Below are 12,733 nucleotides of genomic sequence, written 5' to 3' on the forward strand. Positions count from 1 at the left end.
AGATTTCTCAATTTCAAAACTTATGGAAAGCAACACTAATCAAGACAATCAAGACAACTGTCAAAATGCAATAAAACTGAGAGACCCACACTTATGATTAATTGATTTCTGACAAGGATCCCAAGACAATTCAATGGGGAGAGAATAGTCTTTTCAAAAGATGGTACAGGGAAACTGGATATTCACATTCAAAAGAATAAAATTGAACTTGTCTATCACCATATAAAAAACTAACTCAAGATAGATTTTGAAAACTTATATGGAAGAGATTAGACTACAAAACTGTTAGAAGAATCGGTCAGTCAGTTCAGTCATGTCTGACTCTTTACGACCCCATTGACTGCAGCACGCTAGGCTTCCCTGTCCATCACCAACTCCTGGAGCTTACTAAAACTCATTCTTCTTAGAATACATGGGGAAATTTTCATGAATTCTTAGATATGACATCAAAATGAAAGCAACAAAAGAAAAAAGTAGATAAACTGAACTTCATCAAAATTAAAAATTCTGTATTTCAAAGGACACAATCAAGAATGTGAAAAGACAACCCACAAAATAGGATAAAATATTTGCAAATCAGATATCTAATAAAGGACCTATATCTAGAATATATAAAGAAAGCTTATAACTCAATAAAAAGACAGAAGTGTCAATTTAAAATGAGTAAAATTGTCTGAATAGACATTTCTCAAAAAAAAAAAAAGATTGACAAATGGCCAATAACCAATGAAAAGCACTCAGTATCATGAGCTATTAGGGAAATTAAAACAAAAACCACAGTGAGATACCACTTTACATCTCACAGGATGGCTACAATAAAAAAGACAGGCTAAAGGAACAAGTGCTGATAAGGATGCAGAGAAATTGGAACTTTCATACACTGCTGGGAGGACTGTAAAAGGATGCAGCTGTTTTGGAAAACAGTCTGTCAGTTCCTTAAAAGGGTAAATATTGGGTTACCATATGACCTGCAATTCTCCTAGCTAATTATCCAGGAGAAATGAAAACACATGCCCACACAAAAACTTGCACACAAATGCTTATAACAACATTATTTTTAATAGCCAAAAAATAGACACAACCCCATGTCTATCTACTGATGAATACATTAATAACACATAATATACCCATACAATGGGATATTATTGGGCTATATAAAGAAATGAAGTACTGGTACATGCTAAAACATGGATGGCCCTTGGACACATTACGCTAAGAACCCAGTCACAGAAAGACCACAGTATAATTCCATTTATGTGAAATTTTCAGAATACACCAGTCTATAGAGACAGAAACTAGTTTAGTGGTTGTCTCGGGCTGGGAGTAGGGGTGAGGACCGAGGGAAAAGTGGGGAGTGATTGCTAATGGAGACTGGGTTTCTACAAAAGTGTTCTAAACTTGATTGTGGTGATGGCTGCACAATGCTTTGAAGATACTAAAAACCATTGAACTATATACTATGTTAATTGTATCTCAGCAAAACTTTTTTTTTTTTTAAGAGTAAATGGGAGATGAGAAATTGGAGACAGCATGTGTATGAAACTATGTGATTAACAGGGGTAGAGAAAAGGCAGAGACTGGGATGGGGCAGCCAAGGGAAGGAGTTTTTTTGTTGCTTGTTTTTTAAGGGTGACAGACACTAAGTCGTCTTTGAGTGCATCTGGAAATGATCAAAGAGGAACAGGTTGAAGATGCAGGAAAGTGAAACAATTGGTGAAATAAACATGGTCTCTCAGAAGGCAGAAGGAAGTAGGGTCCAGGTCCTGGATGGATGGACTAGCCTTTTATGGATGTAAAAACAGCTTCTCCGTAGGAGAGAAGAAAGATAGTACAGGTCCAAGAAGGTTGATGGATTAAGTGATGGGGAATATGAGGAGTAACCAGTCCAGAGCTGCGGACTTGGAAGAAGGCATGAGAAGTTCGGACAACAGGAAAGGTATGAAATGAACACAGTGGCTGCTGGGAGAGCAAGCTTACTAGAGAAAACTGGTCACGTCTCCGGGAAGTATCAGGGGTGGTTGATAATTAATCAATCAGATGACTTTTCTTGGCACTGCTCATCAGTTGGATGCAGGCACAGAGCAGGCAAATGATTGGGTTAATCTGCTGAAACAGGCTCCAGAAAGTCACTAATGACTTAGTTCTCACTGTACTCCAAGATTCGACAATAAGTAACAAAACTGACATCATCTCTTTCCTTGGGTTTCTGGGGCCCATGCCTACTAGTTTTCTTCTTTCTTTTGTGGCCACCGCTTCTCATCTTCCTTTGATATCATAGTCTCCTTACCCAACTATCTTTAGGCACTGATGGGGAATAACATGAAAAAGATGGAACATGGTACTTGCTTTCCTGATACTTACTTTTATCAGGAAAAACAATCAATAAGCAATCACATAATGCATCATTTAATTTCAACTGTGATCAGGGCTACCAAGGAGCATGTAAGGCACTGGGAGCAGGAAGTCCTGACTTGGTTCCGTGTCCCCTTTACAGGAGATTTACCACCAACACACTTTGCAGGGAACAGATATTCAGTAACTACATGCTGAGTATATGAAGGACCAAAGAGAGAGAAAATAGTAGCTTTGTAGCTTGGAGTTGCTCTAATAGTATGTGTTTTTTGTTTGTTTGTTTGTTTGCTTTGTAAGAATTCAACCATTTTTTAAAGTGGCAAGAAAGCGTACACCTGGGACAATGACAAAGCTGTATCCTTAGGGAAGACAAAAAAAAGCCATACTAGTAGAGAAGGAGAAATGGCTGCATCTCAGTCATAATCTATAATAAAATCAGTATTGACTTGAATACACTTCAGCTCATTAGAAGAGAGGTGTGTTTTGAAAAGGGGAAAAATCACCTATCTAGAGCATCTTGCAAAAAAGACTTTTGGCCATCTTTCTTCAATTAATAGGAGATACAAAGATATATATGACAGTTGTTTCTTCCAAGGAGCTCATAATTTAGTGACAGAAGAGATGTTATAAAGACAACCAAAGATGCAAAGAAATATGATGGTTTACATTAGAATTTTTGGAGAAAAAGTAAGAATACCAGCCTTCAATCTTGTTTTCTCAGTGGCTTGAAAATAAAAATTAGTTATGAAGAAAGCAAGAGGATTAAGAGTAAGCACATGCAGATGTCTCATGCCAGGATGGGAACCTCTGGGAAGTAGTCTCAGAGGCCAAGATGAGCCTGCAGGAGGTCTCCTGGGGAGTAGTCTCAGGCTGGACGCATATGGAAAGGAAAGGAAGAAAGCAGGATTGCTCAGGGCCTGTGATGCAGGACTGGCGGCCCCTACATCGACCCGCAAGGAGTTCTCAAGCTGTATTTGGCCCTGGTTGGGGGGAGAGTAGGGGTCTTATAGCTCTGTGGTGACCACCATGGTTTGCAAGCTGCTCCTGAGAAGGGAGAGTGACACAGGGCAATGAGCCTCGTCAGCCAAGGCGATCGTTGAAGGAGAGGTGTCTGCTGGCAGGTAGGGAAATAAAGCTTGGTCCTGAAGGGAGATCAGAAGAGCACGTCACAGTGCCCAGGCCCAGGGTGGCACTTTCACTCCATTTGTTGCCATAAGATCCTCAAATAAGATTTGTGGAGTGATACGCAAGCCATCCAGAGGAGCAGAGAGAGGACTGACTGCATAGAAGTATACATGCTTATATTTAGTTCAAACCAAATTTCAATGACAAATGGACTGACTTGTTAGAGGATTGGGGGTGTTTGTTGCAAACATTTGAGACATTCCTTTTGATTAACCTTAAGAATTAGCACAGATAATACCAAGCCAAGGAAAAACTAACAAACCTGAGCTGTGCAATTTCTGGCACAGACAGGATCACCTGCAAGCCTTTTATCTTAACTGTTTAAGGTATTGAATTCAGGCGTTGCTGTACAGAATTCGGGTTTCTGCCAAAGGCTGTGTTTATGTAGCTCAATCCATGTGCTGTTGAAAGGGTAGGACCTTTCCTTGCCAGTTTTCGGCAAAAATGGGAACAAGATGGACTGAAGTGTCATCAGGCCTTTTCTTATCCTGTCATGGCTTATCCTGGAGGCTTATAGTTAGGACTCGTTATCGAATCTTTCCCCAAGGCAGGAGACAAGAGGCAGGTACTGTGTACCCAGATCTCTCCTTTGACGTTCTCTCCAGTCTCGTCTTCTGACCTCCTATCATCCTCTGGTAGCCAGGGACTATTTGTACCTGCTCTTCTTAGGAAGTGCTTCAGATGTTTTCTTTCAAGCCTGTGTTTCCCAGTATTTGCATTGTGGTCCGTCTGCATTAGAATGTGGCCATCTGCATGAGGAATATGTTTGAAAGTCAGTTTTTTGAATCCCACCCCAGACCTACCCATTCAGAATCTCTGAGAACGAGAACCAGGAATCTGTGTTTTTTCAGAAGTCTGCTAAATGATTTTCATGCACAATGAAGCACCCGCCTGCTCCTCTCTCATGGACTCAGCTCTTACACAGGATTAATAGGGCTAAAATGAAGTCTGATAATGCTTAGCATGTTGTCCCATCTCACAGATCGTGTAGCTTTTTAACTGGAAATGGTCTCTAAGGACTCAGGCTCAATGTGGAAATTTCAAACATCAGAGCAAGATGATTACTAGAAGCATCCTCCTTCCCTTCTCCTCCTTTCCTACACATTTTCCTTGGTGATATAGACTTGTCTTCTGCCCTCCTTCAGTCTTGGATTCTTCTATAAATACATGTGTAGGTCACGGAACTCGGTAGACAATCTCAGATTTAATATATTTATGTTTAATAACTTCTCATTCACTAACTCAGTACTGGGGAAGGCACATTGCAACCAGACATGAAAACAAACTTCTGCATTCCCAAGGGAGCCATCTAACTAAGCACTGTGTCAAAAAGAAAGCAAACAAAAAAGATTTCATATTGTCAAATAAGTTTGAAGTATAGTGAATTAAAAGCAAGCCTTTTATTTACTAGAGAACTTCTCAGCGCCTTTAATACGCTAGTGTACACTATGAATTCCCCAGAGGAGGTTACGTATGTACTACATCCCAGCTTCTCTTGGGGAGCTCTTGAAATTGTGATACTCTATGGATTGCATTTGGGGAAAGATTGTTCTAGATTTTAGCAGATTGCCTGACCATAAATTACTCTCTTGCTGTTGCATGGTTCACACTATCTACATTCTGAAAATTTTTGGCCAAGTTTGATTTCAGGTAATTACTATGACTGCTTAGGTTCACCTTTGGCTTTGATTTAAAATTTCATCTAAAGTACTTTTACTTTTATTTTCTGTCATTTTAAGAAACTTCAGATTTCAGATCCATGTTTCATACTTTATTAAATTTACTTTTAAGCAAACTACTCAACGCTTGGCCAGTGTTTTGCAAGGGGATTTTGTTTCTCCTTCTTTTGATTGAACGAATTTTAAAACATTTTTTAAATTGAATTATTAGTAGAGAACAGAGGAGCCTGGCAGTCCATGGTGTCGCAAAGACTCGGACACCACTTGCGACTGAACAACCACAGAAGTTGATTTACAGTGAAAGAACTTTCTAAAACTAAATAGCAATGTTCCTGTTTTCAGTGCTTATTTGAAAACTTCTGTTCATTAGAGACTCCTGTTTCTACTTTATCCCTTTTAGTCTGTCTAGTGTTTTGGTATTTGTGGGGAAAAGCCTCCTGAAAGACTATTTGCATCTATCTTAAATAAATATTTCGATTCATACAGTTTTCAGTATAAAGTTCTGTCTGCTTTTTAAAGAATTCAGATGTTATTTTCACAAATACTTCACTTATATTTACTTCTCTTAAAAATGGCTACTATCATTTTCCCAGAAAGGGTCAGAGCTTCTGTATTGATAATTTATTGAATTTCCTTTAAATCTTGAACAAGTTTTACCATAAAGTGCCAGTGGGAAAACAACACAGATTTTTGTCATAAAAACCTAGTCAAGAATAGATAAGGGCACTGAAGTTTTAGGAATTACAAGTTGGAATCATGCCATTCAAATTAATCTCAGAAGTATATCACTGTATAGATAAAATAAGGTTATAAAGTTCTAATGGATTTTGTTTTCAGCATCCACAGAGGTGGGCTGCGATGCGGTCTGGGAGAAGGATCTCCATTCACGCATTTGCTACCAATTCAACCTGCTTTCCTCCCTGTCCTGGAGCGAGGCTCATTCTTCATGCCAGATGCAAGGAGGTGCTTTATTAAGTATTGCAGATGAAACTGAAGAAAATTTCATAAGGAGTAAGTAGGTGTATAATGCACATTGATGTTGGTACAATTAAAATGATGTTGTTTACAGTTATGTCCATGTATGCCAAGATGTCTTCTGGAAAAAAAAAAGTCCCTTGGAAAACATTCTTTTATTAACATGGTCCAAAGTCATACCCAGAAGTTTACCCTGAACCCTGGGCCATTCCATGTGACACCTGACCATTTCTCTCTCGTGTTCTCCACCTCTGAAAAGACAAGTTGAGCTCACAGCAAGGGACCTAGGAGAATCTGCAGCTCTAACAAGTGACTATGGGAGACTTCTGAAGTTAAGTCTGAATTCCTCCTTTGGTGATTATCTTAGCCATTCTGTTTCCTTTAATAAATACAGGCTGTTTACTAATTAAACAAAATCTTACCTGTCTGTCCCTATGTGCAGTATGTAGTAGGCTTTCCAGTGGATGCCAAAGAACTTAAAATTTGATTGGAAAAGCAAAGGTACACACATGTTAACTAACACTATAAAATAATGACATAAACTGTCAAAAGAGCGCTAATAAGTTGGGTCTTGTTTTTTTTAACCTCTCACCGAAACTCTCTTCTTATTTCTCTTTTATAGGTTAAATGTTTCTAGATATTTACATAGAGCAATTTCAATTTTTTGGGAAACATTTGAAAGTGTCACAAAATTAGCCACTTTCATTAAAAGTTTCTGACGTTTTTCAAATTATATTGCACATATTTATTCTAGAATAACAATAACAAAATTATTCTAGGATAATTTTAAAAGTTCAAGTATACGAAAGAAAAACAAAAGAAAAATCTCTCATAGTTCCACAATCCAAAGATAGCCATGTTTTTTTTTTCCCGCAAAAACTCACATAAATGCAGGTATGCATACATCCACAGTATCTATGGAAAATGATATTGAATAAAAACATGAGGCAGTTGTGCAGAGGTTGGGAGCTCAGACCAAAGAGCCACCTGTGTGGGTCTGAATCCCACCTCCATCACTTACTAGCAGGGCTAAAGAGATAACTTAACCTCTCTGTGCCTCAACTTCTCCCCTCTATCAAATGAAAATAATAACAATGCCTACTTTTTGGCAGTGTGGAGTACATGTTATAGTGCAGGTGAATTTTTAGAAAAGTATCTGGCACACACAACGAACGCTCAGTGTGTACTGACCACCGAACAGCAACTATGGGTACAAATGCTTATGTAATTTATGTGTATAATGAACATCTGTCCATGTCTAGAAATAAAGAGCTACATTATAAGCTTCAGTGGTTACATAGTTATTCAAGTTAGTGATAATATATTCAGCTAATCTCCAGTGTTAGATAGGGATAGGTGGATAAAATTCCTTGTTTGTATTTATTTCTTTATCACTATTGAAAACCATCCCTGCACATACCTTTGTGCATAGATCCCTAGTTATTTCTCTGTAAGTTTGTAGTAGTGGCTTCACTGGGTGGAAGGGGAAGCATATTTTAAGGCTTTTGAAAGTCATTAATACCTTCCAGAAGAATTGTTACAGATGTGTGTGAACAGTATATATCGGCCGCTTTCCCCACAGACATGCAAAAGTGGGAAATTATCACTGAAACTCAGCTTGAGTGAGTCATTGCAGGAAAATACCCATTTCCAGTATCAATATCAGCTTTTAATGGTATTCATAGAAAACTTTGTGCACTATTTATGAATGATAATTGTTATCTATTTTAATTGCTGGGATATCTAATAAGAGGGTTTGGACTTCCTCATCAAACTTGAATAAAGATGAAATAAATAAGATATGTCAGAGACTTTGATTTAAATACCACAATTTTATGATTAGATTTTGGAGATTGTTTGGGAAAACAGAAGTCTTCTCATAAAGATGGAAGCTTGTTTTGACTAAGGTATTTTTTAATGATGAGAATAGTCTACTGTTTCTTGTTAATTGCTGATGAACATTAGCCATGTTACAAGGAATTATTCAAGCTGCCACAAACGCCAAGAAATAGCCAAAGAAATTTAAATTTGAATTTATTATTATAGAATTGTGAGCCCATTTACTTGTGAAGCTAAATAGACTATTTTTGTACTTCTAAACACAGCTTATAAATTACACAATGATTTTCTATGTATTGTTAAAACAGAGAGGTTATTCAAAATAACTCTAAGATAAGAATAATTAATGCTTAAATATTTTAAGTAGGTTACTTGAAAGCATCACTTGGCACTTGCCCCAATATGAAATGTGGAAATGTCTCTATCTTATCAATCCATCTTCCATTTTCCCTCATGTTATGATGACAGCAGATGATTTAATCAAATGGTGGTCTTCCCAGGTGGCTCAGTGGTAAAGAATCCGCCTGCAAAGCAGGAGACTCAGGTTTAATCCATGAGTTGGAAAGATCCCTTGGAGAAGGAAATGGCAACCCACTCCAGTATTTTTGCCTGGGAAACCCCATGAACAGAGGATCCTGGCGGGCTATTTCCACAGGGCAGCAAAGAGTCAGACATGACTTAGCAACTAAACAACAACAACAAGGCTATTGGAAGGACGAGCCAAAGACTTTAAGAAGAGACTCATGTTTATGCCACAGAATCTTGGAAGGGCAGAGCCATGAATGTTATGCTGTGCAGTGATTTAGGGGATCACCAGTGATAAAACACCGTTTTCTCTTTCCTTAAAGGTTTCGGTTCTGGTTTCCCACTGTTGTATTGAGATGCCCTGTCACAGAAGGCTCTGCAGCCTTGTGATGTGAATGCACTAATCTTTGCAACCTGGGTGACTATGCAATTGCTCATCCCAAATGAGACCCTTTCGAGAGTAAAGGGGGCTGCCATTAATACTTATTCTGGAACTACCAGCATAAGCCATAAGTTTCCCAGGCAAACTGGGACAGACAGGCACCCTATTTATAACTCTTATCTGTCAGGGTCTCAGCCTCAGGCAGGGCCCCTGCATCTGGCTCAGAAGAAATTGAGTTCTGAAGCAGATAATCATAAGGGATCAATGCCCTGCTTTACAGATGAAAAGATTAAATGGCAACATTTAAAAGTGTTGCAAAATTAGTTACTTTCATTAAAGCTTCTGACACTAGTTTTTTTAACCCCAAATTTTATAGCACAAGTAGCACTTATTTATTCTAGAATAATTTTCAAAGTTCACATACACAGGAAGAAAAAAATCAAAGAAAAATTTCCTCTAGTTCTGTAATTTTGATAACCATATTTTTCTAGACAGGCATGTCAATGCACATGTTTCAATGTAGCGTTTATAACAAAAACGGCATTGAATTAAAAAGGAGGAGCTGTGGCACAGTAGTTAGGAGCAGAGGCCACAGGGTTGGCCTGCCAAGGAGACATTCTCCCACCTCCAGCTGAAGAAGTATTTGCACAGCTCATGGCCCTACCTGCTGCTGATTGCTCTGGATACCATGGTCCCTGGGATGATACTCTCCTCTTGGCCAGACAGCTCCCACTTCTTAACTGGGGAGCCATCTCCCTGCTTGCTTCAGTTCAGCTCAGTTCAGTTCAGTTCAGTTCAGTCGCTCAGTCGTGTCCGACTCTTTGTGACCCCATGAATCGCAGCACGCCAGGCCTCCCTGTCCATCACCAACTCCCGGAGTTCACTCAGACTCATGTCCATCAAGTCAGTGATGCCATCCAGCCATCTCATCCTCTGTTGTCCCCTTCTCCTCCTGCCCCCAATCCCTCCCAGCATCAGGGTCTTTTCCAATGAGTCAACTCTTCGCATGAGGTGGCTAAAGTACTGGAGTTTCAGCTTTAGCATCATTCCTTCCAAAGAAGTCCCAGGGCTGATCTCGTTCAGCATACCTTAAATTTGAAGACTGGCCTCCCAAAACTAATAATACTTAATCTGCTTTCCTCTCCCTTGCCAGATCCCTAAAAAACAAAAAAGGTCCCCTAAATTGTTCAATTTTTTAACTGTGAAATGTTTCAAGAGTGCAAAAATTATGAAAAGTGGAAAACTCATGTCTGTATACACACATACCCATTATACAGATTTAATAGCATTTCTTCCTATTCCTCTTGTTCAAGGCCTGAGGTGGCCTCAGCATACTAGAGTCCTGAGCCTCCAGACTGAGGCCGCCAGACACACATAGCCAAAGAAGGAAGACAGAGGGGCACTTTCTAGGACTGGCCCTGGGCACTTTCTCCTTCACGCTCTAGAACCCTCAAGCACCTGAGTCGGATGGTGTCAAATTTGTAACCATGAACTCGATGGATTGATGACCACTGAGAGGCAGCATTCCTGGGGGCCTAGATTAAGCACTTCACAGCTGCTTCCGTGAGCCTTTAGGAAACTGCCGTGTTTCTTAGGCTGGCTTTTTTACTCTGAACCACCAGGGTGGGATTTAGTAGCACTCAAACCCCTTTCTAACACTGATGGAGTTAATTTATGAATCCATGCTCCAGGAACAGGAAAACAAGAAATAAGTGTAATGTTGATTTTGTTTTTGAAATTCCGTATTTCTCTTATTTCAGACCACTTAGGCAGTGAAGCAGTGGAAGTATGGATGGGTCTGAATCAGCTGGATGAAGATGCTGGTTGGCAGTGGTCTGACAGAACACCACTCAACTATCTGAACTGGAACCCAGGTACCTGAAGTGTTTTGTATACCTTTGACTGAGGACTCATCCCACAGCCTAAATAGCAATATTTCCCATGTACATATACAACATGTTATTGTGAAGTGGCTTATAAGTGTTTTTTAAAGCCTGATTGAATTTCTATAAGGCATGCTTTTCTGAACAAGAAATGGAGACCAAGAAGGTAAGCCATTTAGCCAAGGTTTCAGAAGGATTTGGGTCAAAGCCAAGATTCTAGTCAACTGTTTTAAAAATAGCAACAGATTGAAAAATCTTTCTCTACCTTAAAACAATAAAATCAGCTGTTTCTATCTTTGGGAAATCATTTCATTGTCATGCCTGGACTTCAACTGCAAACTCATAAATATACTCTCTTACAGAATTTACTACATATGCCAAAGAGAAAGGTTGTTTCCTTGATGCTAAACCTACATTTCAGTATATATTAAACTGCTTTTGCTTCTAATAGTAAGTACACAAACATTGTGTTTTCAGAAATAAATTTTGAGCCATTTGTTGAATATCACTGTGGAACATTTAATGCATTTATGCCAAAGGCCTGGAAAAGTCGGGATTGTGAGTCTACCTTGCCCTACGTGTGTAAAAAACATCTAAATCCCACTGATCATGGAGTAGTTGGTGAGTGTTTCTATGTTGTTTTTGAGTTGTTTGCTTATCCTCTCAATATATTCAAATTCCTCTATTTTTTGCTAATAATTTATAATTTAAACTTAGCTAAAACTAGTCTTTATACAAATAAAAATATGTAATGACATAAGATCTGTTATTCCCAAGGCACCATAAATTTAACAAATGCATTTAGGTTTTTACTAAAAACTAAAGCAAATAACCTAAATATAGAAAATATCTTCTCCCTCTCTTTTTAAAAAATTGGCATTCTTCCTCATTCTGCTTAGAAAAACGAGATATGCTTCCTTTTCTATTCTAGTTGAGTTTTATTTATGATTACCCTACAAATTAAACATATAAATTAGAATATAGTTCTATAAAATTCTTTACTTCATCGATCTCCTATCATATTCTGTATCTCTTATTAGTAATATTTCCTCCTCAAAATAACAAAGCTTTTAGGTGTACCTAAGACTCAAATACCACATAATTACAATCTAGTATCTGAAGCCCAGTTACTTCCATTCTTAAGATCTATTACTTCTTTTTAATTTTATGGAATTAATGCCTTAACTCAGTAAGTAGAGCTAAAAATATAACCATTTTTAAAAGAATCATTACCAGCATAATTAGAAACAACTCTTAAAAAAAAATTTTTTTGTCTTTAGAAACAACAGTTCTTTTTCAGATTCTTTTCCATTATAGGTCATGACAAAATACTGAATATAGTTCCCTGTTTTATACAGTAGGTCCTTGTTCTTTATCTACTTTATATATAGTAGTGTGTATCCGTTAATCCCAAATTTCTAATTTATCCCCTTTTCCCCCTTTAGTAATCATAAGTTTGTTTACAATGTCTGTGAGTCTGTTGTCAGTAAGTTCATTTGCACCATTTTTTTAGGTTCCACATGTAAGTGATATCACATGATACTTGTCTTTACCTGACTTACCTGACTTAGTATGGTAATCTCTAGGTCCATCCGTGTTGCCACAAATGGCATCAGTTCATTCATGTTTATGGCTGAGTAGTATTCCATTATCATATGCCATCACCATATATATACACATACATACCACATCTTCTTTATCCACTCATCTGTTGATGGACATTTAGGCTTCTTCCATGTCCTGGCTATTGTAAATAGTGCTGCTATGAACATTGGGATGCACGTATCCTTCTTAATTAGAGCTTTTGTCTTTTTTGTATATATGTCCAGGAGTGGGATTACTGGATCAAGTGGTAGTTCTGTTTTTAGTTTTGTAAGGAACCTCCACGATGTTCTCCATAGTGGCTGCACCAT

At 38.3% G+C, this 12,733-nt stretch overlaps 1 protein-coding gene across 1 annotated transcript in view; it reads left to right on the top strand.

Moving 5' to 3' along the window:
• PLA2R1 (phospholipase A2 receptor 1) overlaps positions 1-12,733 on the top strand; it is a 126,505-nt gene that overhangs the window by 30,069 nt on the left and 83,703 nt on the right. Inside the window, 3 exon segments of the mRNA XM_069577407.1 lie at positions 6,054-6,227; positions 10,698-10,811; positions 11,298-11,441. Of these exon segments, the coding sequence (XP_069433508.1) occupies positions 6,054-6,227; positions 10,698-10,811; positions 11,298-11,441 (432 nt within the window).

Source organism: Ovis canadensis, chromosome 2 (genome assembly GCF_042477335.2).
Source record: "Ovis canadensis isolate MfBH-ARS-UI-01 breed Bighorn chromosome 2, ARS-UI_OviCan_v2, whole genome shotgun sequence".
NCBI lineage: Eukaryota > Metazoa > Chordata > Mammalia > Artiodactyla > Bovidae > Ovis > Ovis canadensis.